Source organism: Condylura cristata, unplaced genomic scaffold, assembly GCF_000260355.1.
Source record: "Condylura cristata isolate star-nosed mole 26May11 unplaced genomic scaffold, ConCri1.0 scaffold00029, whole genome shotgun sequence".
Classification (NCBI taxonomy): Eukaryota; Metazoa; Chordata; class Mammalia; order Eulipotyphla; family Talpidae; genus Condylura; species Condylura cristata.
Genome location: NW_004567130.1, coordinates 10,696,420 through 10,713,974, shown reverse-complemented (window position 1 = coordinate 10,713,974; position 17,555 = coordinate 10,696,420). Strand labels below are relative to the sequence as shown.

Genomic DNA, 17,555 nt, shown 5'->3' with positions numbered 1-17,555 from the left:
TATATGAAAAAATGTACAAAATGAAGAATAATGTAAAAAATTTATTTATAAAATACATTTTTTTTTTTTTTAAAGTGGGGGGTATGTTTAAACTGTTCCAGGAACACAGGGAGGTGGCTACCTTTTCAGCACCATGGTCAGCTGCCAGGGCGCTTATACCATTCCAGTACTTGGAATCACAGGTATAGAGATCAAGAAAGAAAGTCTCTCCCTGTTGAACTTGAATTTACAAGTCCTTAAAAGGAAGTGATAAGATCAGATATCTTGAAACCCTTTCTGAGAACTAGAACTCTGATATTCCTCATGGCCAGATTCAGTACTTGGTCTACTGCATCTGTGCTCTCCATTAGAAGGAGTGATGAGACCTCCAGCCCAGCATGTGACAGAACACACATGACCTAGAGTTCTGCATGCCACACATCTCCCTCTACCACACAGAGAAGAAAAGTTTCAATACAGAAAGCATTTCTCGATGATTAGGATAAACCTTGAGCACTGACTAAGCACGATCTCACTTGACTTCCAAAGAAATCTGATTTTTAAAACCTGATGTGGTCACCCAGTAAGACATAACCTCTATCTCACACCCTTATGTCACGAGAACTGACCAAGGTTTTCATTCCATCTACTTTCAGTTCACAGGTTATGTCAGAAGAGCTCTGATTCTTTTTTTGTCCCTGACCATGCTCCAAATCAAGGTGACAGCTTCCTAATCCATACCTATTCAGTGAGTTCACTAAACTCTGAGGGGAGAGGGAGCTATGGTGACCCTGCATCTTCATCCTTTTCTTGACCAGACTTCAGGGTGAACTTCCCCCAAACCTACTCATTCATCTCGCTCTCCACCCAGCTCGTCATCCCCCTCTACAATAGAGATTTGAACATTAATGAAGGCATTTAGTGAAGGTTTCAATGGCCTTGCTGTTGTCAGATAAGTTTTTAGGATTTTGGAATCAGTTCTGAGTTATAATCACCTATTTCAGCAATCTCCTCTGGAGTTTCTTGAAAGTTTTCCTCTTCTGCATCTAGGTCAATACGTTCCTCTTTGCTGTTGCGCAGACTCCAACACAGGCGGTGGAGCTGTGGGAAGACAGAATAGGTATAGCAGAAAGAGCCAAACAGTGTCCTCGACCAACAAATTTGGAGAATAACGAGATATGCTCAAGAAAGGAAAAGCAAGTTGGCCTTAAGGTACCAAGAGGAATATAGCTAACAGTTCCCATCCACAGCACTAAAAGTACTGGGAACTTAGATGTAAACCATACACATATACACATAAACCCCTATGATACATGCATATTTGGAGACTAACAGATTGTTCTGAATAGAGATGTTCCAAATGAATGAATTCTTGCTATCTATGATAAATGAACTTGTTTCTTTTAGCACTGATACTGGCAAGCAAGACTAGATGCCCATTTGTACAGATCAGTCATGTAAGTTCAGAATTTTATATTATGTGGTTTACCATCTTGTTGGTAGAGAATCTAAAGAATCATGAGCCATTTAGAAGAGCTGGAGGCACAGTTTCCACTGATATGAAACAAGAAACTTGAAGTCTGAAAATCAATGCAGGTGTTCACCCCAAGCACACCTTCTTTGATAACCTTGCTTCTTCTACTTCGAGAGGAAGCATGCAGCCAAGATGTGCTTAGGGCTACAGTACTTTTAAAGAATGAGACACCAGGAAGTAATTAATATAATACAAATCTGAGACAGATTTGATGCATAAACATGGTGGAGGTTCTGTTGTGATAAAAGTAATCTTTCTTTGGGGTCTTCCCTGGTGGTACAACAGTTTAAAGTGTAGTATTGTGAGGCTAGCCACAGCTGCTTCAACATAAGTTTGATTCCTGGCTGAGGAGGTGACCCACATGGTGCGGCGGACCTCTCCTGACTCGCCCACTGCTCCCCTCAGCAGTATACTTCATCAATGTGCCGGTTCTGCTCCTCACTGTCTCTCTGGTGAATCCTCTCACCATCCCTGTACCCTCTGGCCTGTATGCATACATAAATAAATAAATATTTAAAAAAAAAGTAGTTGTTTGACATTAAGGTTAATAGATTTGAAATGTTTTTTACTTTTTTAAAAGTAATTTTACACTTAAAATTTTTCAAAAGTAGTACAGAGGGTTCCTATATACCTCTCTCACTTGGTTTCCCCTAATGTTAACATGCTGTATAACCATAGGATATACATCCACAGAAAAAATAATGTGCTACAATTTTATTAATTAAGCTGCAGAATTTTACTCAAGGTAGATAAGTTTCCTACTCATGTCATTTTTTGCTCTGGGATCCAATCTAGAATCTCCTTAGTATTCCTTAATCTGTGACAGTTCCCTAGTCTTTCCTTGTTTTTCATGCAATTACCTTAAAAATTTGTCAGTGAGGTTAAAAGTCTCTTAGAGATTCCATACGTGTAAGTAAAAAGTTAACAAAAACCTTTTCCCTTCTCTATGGAGAAATGCAATCTTGGATTAATACTTCAGCTCTGTTTTGGAAACCAAGAAAGACAATGTCCACTGTGCTGAGTTACCAGACTATATTGGTCATGATAAAAATGGCCCATGCTTGGTAATCTTCATCTGCATCAGGAGGGCTATAAGCTCTTGCCCAAGAGTGACAGCTCAACATAAAGAAGAGTCTTGCCAGTTTTGAAGCTTTAAACTAACTAGGCTTTGATACTGCTGATATTTGATATTGATGTTGCTTAAAATATCTTTTGTTCTTTGGGCAACTGTTTTGCAGCTTAGTTGGAAAAGTAACCTTCATGTGGTGACTTTTGTAATTAAATATGTGCCCTTTCTATATCCCCTGGAGGCTATGATTACAAACTCTTATATGAAATATAAGTTCCTATTTGGGACATGAGTATCCAAATCAGGATCAACCCTCTGCTCAACCAGGTAATTTTATTCCCTTGTACCTTAGCTGTCATTTGGGGAGCAGGATTTGAATAATCCTGGACTGAAATGTGAACTCCCACTGAAGACACTCTTTATACCACCCTACTGAGGTAGAACACTACTTCCCATTCTGTGCCCTACATGAAACCAATGGCAAATGTGGACTGTTTTAGTCAAGGGAGTAAAATATTTAAATGTGCCAAGGCCTAGATGGGTGTTGCAGCCTGAACATGGAGCAAGGGGTGGACAGATCTCCCAAATAGATACTCACATGTTCATCTGGAATGGGCTTGGTCAAGAGGGAGACAACCAAAATGATGATGATAGAAATGACAAAGAGGATGATGGCAAAGTACAGGTAGTGCACACCGCAGATAATTGTGGGGCAGTTGCTGGGACTCATGCAGCTTCCGGTTCCATAGGCAAACTCAGCAATCATCCGGGACACTCCAATCAGGAATCCTATGATCAGCCCCCAGAAAGCTCCCTGTGAAAGAAAACCTTAGCTTAATAATGGCTGAACATGCAAACAACTGTGCATTCCTTAGGGGGCAGAAGGAAAGGAATAAAGATGAGAGAAGGGATAGCTCTGGGGCACCTGAAGCCAGAACAGAGGATGTTTAGAATATGGTTAGGAATATTAAGGCAAGCCTTCAGGGGGTGTGTTTCAGTGATATGTTCAGAAAACAATGATTCATGATATAATCTTCAGTAATTCTTTAAACATATCATGCATATTCATTCTCTGTATCTGGGAGAGCACAGCTCTTCCCTATTCAGAAAACTTGTTCTAACTTGAATGTCCTCTCCTTGCATCCCCAGACAGAAATGGGTGAACAATGTGGCTGCAGCACTCTGGACACACCTGCACACCAGCTCCGACCACTGTGTAATGTATTCACTTCTCTGTGTCCCCGTCTGAACCAGGAGCTGGCCCAGAGAAGGAAACATGATTAATTCCCTTTTTTAATAGCACCTAGCTCCAGGTCTGGCATCTGGAAGCATATCAGAGAAATAAGAGAATAAGGGAAAAAACATTCTCTGTTCATTACCCATACACTTATTTAGTCAAAAAACTATTTACCCACTTTAGTTTGTGTGAACAGACTTGAATTAACTTGAAAGACTCTCTATCTCTTTTTTTGGCAATTAGCCTTTTAGTCTTTATTCTCAAAAAGCTCTCAAAACAATCTGAAACTTTTGACATTTTCAAAAGTCTTCCTCACCCTTTCCTGGGTGAGAACTTCTATGCTGGTCCCAGGTTCTTAGTTCTGTTTCTTGAAAGTGCTGGTCCAGCACAGAACTGAAAGTGCATGTGTCCACTGCAATATCCAGTTGGGCTTCAGCCACATATTTCTAACTTGTCCCCTTTCCATAGAGTGCTGGGCCAGTTCTGAGACTTGTCCTGCAGGGACAGGCTCTGCACGCTTCTCTCTGCAGACCGCCAGTTTCTCACCATCAGCACTGTTAACTTTGGGCTAAATAATTCTTTGGGGAGTGGGTGGGGAGGTTGTCTTGTGCATTGTAGAATGTTTAGCAGCATTCAACAATAGCATTCCCTGATTCATAACAATCAAACATATTCCCCAGAGAAAAATGTTCCCCAGAGAAGAGCAAGACACCTCTCCCCAGTTGAGAACCTCTATGCCTGTCCCAGGTTCTTTGCTCTGTTGAGAGCTCTGGCCCAGGAGAGAACTGAATGTGCACGTGTTCACCGCAGTATCCAATCAGGCTTCTAGCCACATATTTCTAACTTGTATTTTAGAAACCTCCTAGTGAACCAGCTTCAGCCAATTCCTTTTGAAACTTAGTCCAAAAATGTACTCCCATTTTTCTGACCTGTCAAGATCCCTTTCAAATTAAATTCCAGTCTTTTAAGGTGTTTATCTATGTACCCAATATTGTGTCACCAACAAATCTGGATTTTTTTCCCAGTTGACAAAGGTTAACAGAAGAAAGACACAGTGGTAACTTTAGACACCTAAAAATGGGTCCCTCTATGAGATCTTTCCCTGGTATATTTTTGTATATATTTCCCTGGCATGTACTCTATGCAGGGAAATGGTGAAAATGGTGGTCTCCAGTCAAAAAGTGTCATCTTTCTATTGTTTCAAACTCTTTCCCAATACTCCACGGTATGCAGGTGACTGGATACAAAGACAGCTGAGAATCCACAGTCAGAAGACATACTCAAAGGCCTTCTTTTCACATGCTTCACAAGCTGCAAGGAAACCCCACTAGTGACGCAAAGTCTTTAGCCTGGCTTAAACTGCCTCTCCAGCTGTGTCTTCTGTTACGCGTGCACACACACACACACACAGACACAGACACACACACACTCCTTGAGCCATGTGAGAAGCCAGGTAAGTCCCTAACCTACTTGCCACTCTAAGCTCTGGGCAGTGCTATTCTCTCTGCCTTGAGTGCCCTCTTGTTCCCCTCAAAAGGGCATGTCTCTTGCCCATGTTGATGTAGTCTTTCTGAGAATAACTTCCCACTTGTATGTAGTGCCACATATTATCCCTTGAATGTCATCTACCTTATATTATTTTAAATATAAGCTTCTGAGTACCAGGACTTAATCCTACACTGGGCCCTAAAAAACACAGGCTGGAAAGTTCACTGTGGAACCACTGGAGAGTATCCTGAACTAGGACTTCTCCTGAGATTGCACCCCCTGGGGCCACAAGCTTCTCAAAGAGTGCCAGGAAGTCAGGCCAAAATCACCAGGACTGGGTGGAAAATGTATATCATTCCTTGGGAGCTAGTTTGAACTCTGCAGCAAGGAGGAGGGGGATCTGAAAGAATGAGACCCCAGGAGAGGCCCTGAAGTTTTCCCCCATACAAACACTCAGCAGCACATCCATTCCTGCTATAGATCCCTCAAAATAGAATTCCCTCCCACAGAGAGTATATAAGTCCAGTTGGGAGTTTCTGTGCCAGAATGCCTTTTCCAGACCTGTATGGATGATACCCACCTGCTCGTTGACTCTCTTACAGAAAATAGCAAGCAGGAAGACAGCTGCAATGGGAGGTCCCAAGTAACTGGTGATGGACTGGATGTAATCGAAGAGCTGCCCGCTTTGTGCTGACTGCACAATGGGCACCCAGGCAATGCTGACACCAATTAGCACCAAGATGAACACTCTGAAATCAAAGGCCCCACAACCAAGCGTTAATAAATGGCTCCAGGCTTCTCTGGTGGCTTAGGGGTTAAATCTCAGCGCTATCTCTGCTATGGTCTGAGTTTTGTCCCCAGCCAGGAATCTGACCCATAGGGCAGAGCAGACCTCTCCCATCTCTCCTGCTGCTCCTCTCAGTAGTGTATTTCAGTCAATCTGCCTGTTCTGTTCCCCACTCTGTCTCTGGTGAATCCTCTCACCTCCTGTACTGCTGGCCTACATCCCAGTTCTCCTATGCAAAAAAAAAAAGAGGCTTCATAATGAATAAACAGATCACTGGATATCAGAGATATCTATAACTAGCAAATATGTACACATAACACATAGGCAGATATAAAATGTATAAAACATGTCTTATGTGTTATATATATATATATAATAAGTTATATGTTTGTAATATGACAGCAAAGAAAAGTAATTAGCAAATTAATTCTTGAGGAATTTTTCTTCTGTGTCTTCAATAACTCATCTGTGCCTCTGAGTAAGTGAAATGCACTCGACTTTCAGTAGGGACCTAGACACAGTCCTGATTTTTGGACCTAATTTAGGGTTTCCCTCCTGCCAGATACATTCCACAGCTAGTACACATCTTCCTTACCTCTCCCTTTACTGAGCCCTGATTGCTTTTACTGGCAATTCCAACATTTGGAATTGTTCCATGGGAGTGTAAATTTATCAAGGGCAAGAATGAGCCTCAGGGCAGCAGTCACAAAAATATGAGGCCCAACATAATCTCAGGCTCAAGGGGTCCTGCCTTGAGCAAAGCAACAAAGTGTTTCTCTTCCCTGGCTGCATCTTGACCCTTATAAATAGCAGGAAGAGTCAAAAAACTCCTTAAGGAAAAGTCATCCAGGTAATGGTGCCGCTTCCTTGATACATAATAGTAGGTACTGACCCAGTCTGACCTCTAGGTGTTTCATCATCTGGGACTGGTATACCATTATCCTTACCTTTGTTTGCCCTAATCTCGCCCAGAGACATATCAGGTGGCAGTCCACATCTCTCCTGTACTCAGTGACCATTTCCCTCGACTGATAGTTCAGAGGACTGTTCCCCTGCCTCGAGGAGGTTGCTCTGCCTTAGCCCATGGAGAGACATGGAGGTGCTTCTTCTAGCCTCTATCCAGGGCAACTGCTCCATGGACAATGATTATAATAAACACATCTGATCCATGTATTGTTTTCAATATCCTTCTGTGTCCACTAGCCTCCTTGCCATTAACAAATGTGCTCATAGCCTGGTGCTTAAACCTTACAGAGCATGTTCACAAGTACAACTTGACGTGCCCCACACAGTCCTGCAAAATCTTACAGCAAAAGGTCGTCATCTGAGGCATCTGAGCCTCAAAGATATCCAGTGAGGACAGCATCAGTGTGGGAGGCTGAGGAAGACATTGTGGGTGCTCAAAAGAGTCTTGGATAAGGACTCAATTAGCCATGGATTCCAGACCTGGGCCTGGCTTTGCCTCAGCTGTCTAGATTTAGGCAGGACAAGTCTTTTTATGCTCACTAGTAGACTGGAGATTAGATTAGACAATCTAATGCCAGAGGGGCATTTTGGTTATCTCCAATTTAAAGTTAAGTGCCACTGAAGGGCTATTCCATCCAGACATATGCTAATCTTCCCAACTCAAGGGGAATTTCAGGGGAACATTATAGGGAAGAGCTGGATTTACCTTCCTGCAATCATGAGCTCCTTTTCAGATGCTCCCTTCCGGACCTTGGTGTAGATGTCCATGGTAAAGAGGGTGCTGGCACTGTTGAAGATGGAGGTCAGGGAGCTCATGAGAGAGGCCAACATGACCGACAACATGAGGCCTCGCAGTCCTAGAAGAAAAGGAGGTTCTGAGTGGCACAAAGCACCTGAGCTCTTTTATGCTCAGCAAGAGAGGACTCAAGGTTGGTTTCCTTGCCAAAAACATGTACTGTTCTCTGATTCATCTCCCCCAAAGAAGTAGAAGGCTTAAGAAATGAACTGTAACTTTAAGTTTTACTGTAAACCCATAGCAGTCAACAAAGAGCTAAGGAATATATATATATATATATATATATATATATATATGTGAGGTAAACACTTGGTAACTGAATGATGATGGTGGTGGTGGTGATGGGGGAATGTGTGTGTGCAAAGTAGGTGTATATGAGATACTTAGAAGGCAAAATGAGCAGAATCTGGTGATGGATTTGTGGGGGAACATTTACTGGATGACTGGAGGAGAGTGCATCTGCAAATGAGACAATAAGGAGCTGCCATAAAAGGTGGTGGGGAGGGGCGGTGCTGGCAGAAATGAACAGAAGAGAATAGTGCCGTGGAATCTAAGAGAGTAACTCAAGAAAGATGAGTGGTCAGTAGCTGAGTGCTCCTGAGGGGTCAAGTAAGATGAGGAATGGAAAACATCTTTTTTGATCTAGCACAGAAAGGTCAGAAACCGGATTTCAGCTGAAAGTGAGGGAATGGCAGTGGTGTACAAGGGCATTCCATTGCCCTTCATTTTTCTGTTACGCACAGTCCATTCTAGCACAGTGTTAAGAGCTACAGTTCTCACCCAGGATCTGCCAATCTAAAGAAAATAATATAAACACCCATAAAGTCGAGCATAATCCCAGCCAGACGTTTAAATGAGCCAGGTGACTCTTCCTAATTGCAAACTTGATTAACAATCAGGCTGGCTCAGTGGGAAAGTTACCCATTACTCCCAATTTTATAGAATTTGAATTCAAATGGTTTGCGCAAGGTCATAGGTCCAGTCTGCAGTTAGAAAAGATCCCAAATTCTTCATCTCCCTCCACAAACAAAGTAACACAGTTGCTATATGCCCTTTACTCCTGCTTCCCTCAGTTTCCCCAAATGTAAAATGAAGAGGTTTGACTAGGTGGTCTAATTTTATAAATAAAATAAAATTTTATAAATTCATTCTAAATTTTCCTGATTAATAGCTTTGCATTTATGATCTCTTGAGAGCCCCCCATCTAACAAAAATTGCATCTCCTGATCCAGAATTATATTTTTCTTCTGTATGAAAAATGAACTAGGAATAGCCTCGCAGGTATACCCCAAAACTCATTCTCCTGAGATAACAAGTTCTTCATAGTGAAAAGGCCAACTGTAAACTATCCACATACTTCCTTATACTTGCTCATTCTAAAGCTAAATGCCCTCAAACACGAGTGTATCAAGACAATGTGTGTACATGTATATATATGCATAATGGAATGCTATGCAGCAATAAAAAGATAGACTCATGTAATTCACAGCAACATGGGTGGAGCTGGAAGGGAAATAAGTGAGAAGGAAAAAGAAAAATATCAGATTGTTTCACTTTGAGGAGGAACATAGGGAAAACCAAATAAGGGGTCAGAAAAAAAAGACAAAACTAGGAGACAAGCTATAGAGCTGAGATATATTGCAAGGGTGAGGCAGGAAAGGTGTCAAAAAAGGGAAGGGAAGAGCACAAGAGGATATGGTAGCAGTTCCCAGGTGATGTGGTGGCAGAAATTTTATGGGGATTACACCTGAGGAGAGAAATGAAATATCATACAAAAATCAAATGATGTAAAAAGAAAGAAATAAATATAAAATTAAAAAAGACTGTCAATCTGAGCATTAAAAAAAAATGAAAACCAACAAACAAGAAAATAAAGTTAAAACAGCCCAGAAGTCAACTCATTCTCCAGGTAAAACTCCACTAGGTTCAAGCCTTCACGTTAATGTCTGTTGGGGAGCTACAAAAGACCTTCTAGATGAGCATGGAAAAGACATGTTTTTCCCTTCACACATTTTCAGATCATCTCTTCCAAATCTTACTGATGGGAAAGCCCAACCAAGTCATAGATATCTCCTTTCTGCTGAGAGGAGACATGCTCAAAACTGAAAACATCCAGAATAAGTCTCTCCTACTGACCCCCCCAGCACAGACACGGCTTTCCCCCAGAGGTCCACAGAAATCTGTTTAAACCAGAAGCCCAATTAACTTCCCAAGTGAGCCCCTGCCAGTGGGGATGATTCTCACCATTGGGCATGAGCTCCATCACCAAGGTGGGGTAGGCAATGTTGGTACAGCCAACTTTGGTGTTACAGTGCTTCTCACATTCCGAGGGGGTGGCACAGGCAACTTTATCTGCAGAGAGATGAAGAACCCTGTCAGAAAGCAGACAAGATCTACTTTCTTTCAATTTTTTTTTAATATGCTTAATTTTAGTTAGTTTTTTTTTTTTTTTTAAGATTTACTTACTTATGCCTACAGAACTGGGGTACAAAGGTCATAAGAGGATTCACTAGGGGCAAAGCAGGGAGCAGAACAGGCAGATTGACAAAGTACACTGCTGAGGGGAGCAGTGGGTGAAATAGGAGAGGTCTGGTACACCATGTGGGTCAGTTCCCTGGCCAGAGATCAAACTCATGCAGAAGTGGCTGAAGCCAGCTTTGTAGTGCTATGCTTTAACCAGCAGAGAGGGCCCCCAAGATTCACTTTCTTAAAACAAGCTTTTGAACAAGATAATCCTGCCTTGAAGTGGGTTCACAGAGTGCTCCTGGCTGAGCCCTTCCATGCTCTGCCCTGTCCTGCTGGTCCTCAACACCCCAAGCTCTGCCTGAAAAGAAGAGGAAGCTCCTAAGCAGAGGAGAGGAGAGGCAAAGACATTATCAAGGTGGGAAAGGAGGGGGTGTGATCCCCAGACTTTAGCCAGCTACATGGCAGCTCAGCAGCACTGTCTTGTGTCTACTGAAGACTAGAGATACTTACAGTTCCTTTTTGAGCATCTTTTAAGCCAGTCTAGCAAGTGAAGTTAAACACTCAGACAACTGAGGAAATTCCCCCCGGGGGAGGTTTACTAAGTGGTACTTCCAAGACATGGAATATCTGGGGTAAGAAAGAAAAGAGGAGGAAGAAGAGAGGAAGAACATGATCTAGACCCTGGAGAAAATTCTAGAAACTTCTACAGAATTCAAATCAATAAACATTTATGAGGTACAGGTATATCATCTAGAGCTGCTTCTTATAGCTCTGGTTGGAATATTTTTATATGTGTTATATCCCTTATCATATAAACTATTCAGTTAGGAATATATCTCATAACAGGCAAGCCCATACAGGGATGTGAGAGCACCATTAGGAGCACTTTTAACAGCCTGTGGCAGCAAATGCGTTTTGACTGTTCTGTCTTCACTTTGAAAAGTGCTCACAACTTCACTCCACAGTGCTCTCTTTTTTGTATTATCTCATTTTCTAGGAAACAGCTCTGATTTATTATGGTTGACCAAAAAATAATAATAACAATGAGTGCAAGTGGCAGTGCTGGAGAGGCCACAGAAGGACCAAATCTTTCACCCTGGAGAGCCTAATGCAAGGGGCTCCTTGGAACAGGAAATGGAACAGGAAACAGGTCTCAGAGGCAAGCTGGGGTCATTTGGAATTAAGGTTCTTTGTCATTAAGAAAGCCTGGGGACACTGAGCAAGATGTGAGCAAAGGTCAGCTGGAAAAGCCCCAACTCAGAGAAGGGGAAAGAGAGAAGCAATTTTCAGTGGGGGAAACCAGGGAAGATAATGTCACAGGTTCTGTGACCTCAAAGTTCTCACTCTCTAGAAGGGAAATATAATGCTTGGTAACTGTAGCAAGAAAAAAAGAGCAGAATGAGAGGGGACTTTCAAGTGAAGGAATTTTAGAAGAGATTCAGAGTCAGGGAGAAAGCGGCCATGAGTCCAGCGGAAGCATCACCTGTGTACAGGATGCGGCTGATCATCCCGGGCATCACCATGAGGAACATGGGCAGCAGCTTCAGGTACCCACACATGATGCAGCCGGCCTTCACGTGAGACATGTTTTTGGCTGAGAGGCAGCGCTGCACAATGACCTGTGGGGGAAGGGCAGTGAGGGCGGGATGCCAGCCAGAGGCCCCCTGACACCTTCGGTTCCTGCAGCTCCCCACCACCAAGCCCATCCTGGGTCTTTGACCAGGTAGCCCCATGTCAATGAGACACCATGACCCTTAGACCAGATGAGCACTGCGCTATCTTTCCTGACCCCCAAGCCACAGACAGACAGGAGCCCTGTAGTGCTCTGGGCCTATCTACCCTGCCTGTCCCTTATGGTACCTGATCTGTGCACCAGTACCACAGAGCAAGGATGGACATTCCAAAGATGAGCCCAGGCCAGGGCAGGTCTCCCTTGAGTGGATCTCGGAAGATGTGGAATGAGTCGGGCCTCGGGGTGTAGCACTCTTCCTTGATGGTCATATTTCCCTCAGTAACCACCGATGGAATGGCTTGCATGTACTTTGTCATGAAGGCCTCATACCCTCCCACTTCATTAAAAGCTGGAAAACATTTGTTACAAAAATTAGCATCTTGTGTGATACATATATACAGTGGAATATTACTCAGCAATAAAAAAGATAAAAACACATGCCTTTTGCAGAACATGGATGGAGCCGGAAGGGATCATGATTAGTGAAATAAGCCAGAAAGAAAATGATGGTTTCACTCATAGCAGGAGTATAAAGGGCCAGGGGACAAAATAATAATAATAATGAACAACTATGTGCCAGAGACATTTTATGGGGATGGAGTGGGGAATGGGATCTAAAATGGTGGTGGGGAGGGAAGTGCACTGGACTGGCACACGGGTGATTTGTTGATGGGAAGCCCACGGGGATTACAACTGAGATGGAAAAAAGCACAAAATGATGTAAAAATAAACATATTATTTAAAAAAAATTAGCATCTTGAAGCTCTAAATTCTTCATAGCAGTTTCCTCCTGGGGATGACTGAGAAACTGAGAGGACTACAGCCCAGCCCTCACTGAGGGGTCACTTTCCCATTCTGGACCTCAGCTTCCTCATCTATTGGGGACCTTGCCTGGCTCCCTGTGAAAGCCCAAAGCAATGGCCTGTGAAAAAATTCCAAGCATAAACCCAAACCCCTTTACAAAGAGAAGACATTTCAATTATTAAAAGATGGACTTCAGGGTTTTTTTTTTTAAGGCTTATTTTTGTGTCAAACAACTGGGGTATAGGCCAGAAGGGCCAGGGGTGTGGGGTAAGAGGATTCACCAGAGACAGAGTGGGGAGCAAAACAGGCAGATGACCTAAACACAGTGCTGAGAGAAGCAGTGGGCAAGACAGGAGAGGTCTGCTGTACCAGGTGGAGGGCCACAACCCCCACAGACCAAGACTTAACCTTTAGGTCACCTTAGGCCCCAGACTTTGGTTCTGAACCAGATCCAAAGAATCTGTTTCCCCCCTCACTCCCTCTCATGGCTTGCAGGAACGACAGGTACGGGGGCTTGAGACACTGGCTAGGTCATACCAGTCACCTCTGGTTCCAGCAATCTGGTGGCAAGGATAGGGAATGGGTGAGGAGTCTGGAGCCCTGCCTTCTCCTGGTTATGTGCCCATGAAAAAAGCAATCCAGCCCCTGTAGAACCCTGGAGATGGGTGGGGGAAACTGAATGGAAGCTCTTGGAAAACAGCATAGAGAATGGAAGAGGCTTTGCAGGATACACAGAAGGCATGAGCCCCCATAAAAATGAAATACATTTTATAACTCTGCATCTTACCTAGAGATCTAGGATCTTATCTTTGGACAATTTTTTTTTTTAAAAATCAGGGTGTGGAGGGGGAGAGCACTACAGAGTGGTTGTTTGTTTGTTTGTTTGTTTAAATCTTGTCCAAAAAAAAAAATCACTTTCAATTCATTCAAGAAAGAAAATTTAACGCCAAAATGTAGACAAGATATAGTCTGAGATTTAAGACACAATATTTCAATGTAATCAGCCTGTGGGATATGTAGCTGTAGTCTTTCTTGTCCATTTTCTCTATAGATGGAAAATTATGTTGTCCCAGGCTGACAATGGGAGCCACTGTCTAGCGAGGGCAGCAGGCTCTCCGAGTGTTGCTGGTCCAGACCACCCTGAGACCTCCAGGGCTGAGGAGGTGCCCCCTGCACACCCACAGTGATGGTCAGCCAGCCCCAGGCCGTTCCCTGGGGAGGGCAGTTAGTCCAGCTTCCTGCCCATGCTAGTGGCAGGCAGGGGGGCTGAACACAGGCCTCGGACACAGGCGGGACACAGGCTTATCTGCCCCAGACACGGGCCTCAGTCTCTGCCTCCCACCTCCTCAACTTGCCCTAGCACCACTTACCAAACCCGGTTAGAATAAAAGATCCCACCAGCATGATTCCCGTCTGTAAGGTGTCCGTGTAAATCACAGCCGCCAAGCCCCCTACATAGTCAGGAAACAAAGCATCCTATGTCAGGTATGAGGCGCAAGCAGCTGTCCCCTCTCCCCACCCTTCACCCCTACTCCTGCACCCTGCTCAGGCACCCACCTGCCTCTCCTTCCTTCCCTCCCCTGACCTGTCTTCCCTGTTCAGTAATCTGCTGCCCAGCAGGTTCCCACAGCTCCACAGATATGCTAGGAAGGACTTGGGGAAAGGGAAATGTTCCTCCCTGTTTGAGGAGGAAGAACTTGCTGTGAACCTTTCAAATAGGAAGATGGCTTCTTTATGGTAAGAAGAAGCATCGTTCCCAAATGAAGGCAGGAAAGCCTAGAGACCTCACATCTCTGCAAGGTGTCTGGAGACACTATGAAACTGGCACACTTTATAGAGCTACTTGTATGTCCATTTTTTCTTTTCTCAGACAGCCTAAGTAATAACTTGTTCCCAAAGCTCTGGGGCTCCACTGAACAGCAAGTTGCATCACTGACCATGGCCCTTCCTAATCACCACAGGGTAACACCTCTGTAAAGGTGCCCTCCACTGTTACCTGTGCCAGTAGCCTCTCTTGTCAGCTCTTGAATATTCCTCTAAAATCTCTTGGTGCCATTCTCTCCCTTTCACAATGCTCGCACCCCTGTAAGAGCAAACCCAAGATGCCTCTCTCTCTGGTCCCTGCACTACGACCTCAGGACTATCAGGCTTTATGAACCACATACCCCTGGCTCCCTCCCATGAGCCACCCTCCTTCAGTCAAGCACATTTGCTTGCCCACCCTGCATCCCTGCACCCCATGATCTCGCCTCCATCCCTTTGCTCTCACTGACCCCTATACCTGACACTTCTTCCCTGATTCTTCAACTCAGCCAAGTCCTCTCCATAAGGCCTCATTCCTCCATATTCCAGTCAACACTGGACTTTTCTAGAGCTAACTCTATAACCTGTTAGAGTCCATGCACTGGGGCCAAGCAAACACCCCCTGGGTTTATCACTCCTTCCTCGGTTTATCTCTCTTCATTGAGAGGAGAAGCTAAGTCTCTTATTTTCTCACCCTTCACAAGATCCTGATCCTAAACCAGGCTTGAGCTGCTGGATCATTCTGAATGACTCACCAGTGATTGTGTAAATGCCAGTGATTGCCAGTAACAGAAAGATAGCCAGGTACAAATCCAGGCCCAGTGCCATGTTGATGAATATGGCCCCAGAGAAGATGTCCGCCTGGAATAAGAGAAGTGGAGTTAGGAGTGAGAGAGACCAGCTGGCTGCAGATGTACCCAGGGTCTGAGGCACTTGAACTGCTGGGACAGGAAAGCAAATTCGGGGGGAGGGGGGGTTGGACAAAAATAAAACAGCCTGATTAAAGATGAGCAGAAGATCCAAATAGACACTTTTTTAAAGAAGATGTACAAATGATCAAAAGGCATATGAAAAATGTTCAGCATCTCTTATTACTAAGGAAATAGAAGTTAAGACAATAATGAGCTATCACCTCATCCTACTTGGAATGGTCATTATCCAAAAACGAAGAAATATTAAGTGCTAGTTGAGAATATAGGAAAAAATGTTGGTGGTGTAAACTGGTAGTTATTATAGAAAACAGTGTGGTGATACTGCAAAATAAAATAAACCATATGACCCAGTTATCCTACTTTGGGACAATTACCCAAAGGATAGATTCGAAGAGATAATATTCCATGTGCATCACAGCATTATTTATAGTAACCAGGAGTTGGAAATAACCCTGGTGTCTTTCAACAGAAGACTGGACTAAAAAAAGATGTGTATATGTAATGGACTATAAGAATCTATAAGAAGATGAAGTCCTACCATCTGCAACAACATGGATGGATGCTGAGGGTTTTATGTTTAATGAAATAAGTCAGATGGAAAAAGACAAATACCATATGACTTCACATGTGGTCCATAAACAAATGAACAAATGAACTGAATAAAATAAAGATAAACATTTAAACTATAGGACCAAATTCATAGTTACCAGAAGAAGAGAGGGCAAATCGAGTAACAGGGGTCAACTGTAAAGTGAAGGTTGGAGTTACACTTTAGTGAAAGCTCAATGTAGTATATACACAGATGTTGCTTTATAATGATGCATACCTGAAACCTAGCTAGTGTTCTTAACTAATGTTCTGTAATAAAAATTTGCTTAAGAAATAGTCAAATTCATAAAGCCAAAGACTAGAATATTGATTACCGGGGGCTAGAGTGGGAGGGGAGGGAGGAGGAATAGAAAGTTATTAACTTGAGACATAAAGTTTCAGTTAAGTGAGACAAATTTTTCAGTAAGATGAATAAGATCTAGACTTCGGCCACACAATATTGAATGCATAGTCAGAAAGAGTGCATTGTACACATAAAATCTGTCAAGAGAATGGATCCCTGTCAAGTAATCCTACCTGAAGGAAATAAGAATAAAAAATAAAAGGATACAAATGCCTGAAAGAAAGTCACATTCTGGTCCGATATTTCTTGACAAGTTTTCTTCAAGATAATAGATAATTGATGAAAAAGAGGATCCCATGAACCGAAAGGTCTGTGCTTACTCAATGTGAAGATAGATCTACCACATGATACAGCAAGTGCACTTCTGAGTATATATCCAAAGAAATGAAAATAGGATATGGAAGATATATCTGCACCTCATGTATACTGCAGTTGTTCACCATAACCAAGGCACAGAAATAGCCTAGCAACCATCAACAGGCAAATGGATAAAGGTGATGTGGTGTATATAGACAATGGAATATTATTCAGTCATGTGGAAATTATTCATGACTAAATAATATTCCATTATAGATATATAGACGGGTTCACTCTTAGGAGGAGTATAGAGAATCCAAATAAAGAATCAGGGAAAAAAATAATTACAATAAAGTAAATACCAAAATCAACAGGCAACTACAAACCAAAGCTATTCTGCAGGGAGTGAGAAGGGAACAGGATCAAAACAGGAGTGGGACGAGCATAAGGGACTATGGTGATGGCACATGGGTGAATCGATGGTGGGAATTTTATGGGGATTATAACCGGGATGAGAAAGCACACGTTGTAAAAAATGATTCAAAAAATATACAAAAGAAAAAAGAAAAAAAGAAATAACCCAAACAGATAAAGACAAATATAGTATGATATCACTTACATGTGGAATCTTTTTTTAAAAAAGAGTCAGGACCCTCCCTGGTGGTGCAGCAGGTTAAAGCACAACACTAAGAAGCTAAAGCCACTTCAGGATG

General features: G+C 43.0%; 1 protein-coding gene across 2 annotated transcripts in view; it reads right to left on the bottom strand.

The window, feature by feature from the left end:
- The window catches only part of SLC5A1 (solute carrier family 5 (sodium/glucose cotransporter), member 1), a 37,800-nt gene that overhangs the window by 3,121 nt on the left and 17,124 nt on the right, over positions 1–17,555 (bottom strand). For both annotated transcript variants that reach the window (XM_012730899.1, XM_012730898.1), the window contains exons 4-12: positions 15,417–15,522; positions 14,229–14,309; positions 12,183–12,403; positions 11,806–11,941; positions 10,101–10,208; positions 7,767–7,917; positions 5,888–6,056; positions 3,181–3,396; positions 975–1,080 (exon numbers count right to left, since the gene is read on the bottom strand). In XM_012730899.1, coding sequence (XP_012586353.1) covers positions 975–1,080; positions 3,181–3,396; positions 5,888–6,056; positions 7,767–7,917; positions 10,101–10,208; positions 11,806–11,941; positions 12,183–12,403; positions 14,229–14,309; positions 15,417–15,522 — 1,294 coding nt within the window. The remainder of the gene's footprint in view (positions 1–974; positions 1,081–3,180; positions 3,397–5,887; positions 6,057–7,766; positions 7,918–10,100; positions 10,209–11,805; positions 11,942–12,182; positions 12,404–14,228; positions 14,310–15,416; positions 15,523–17,555) is intronic.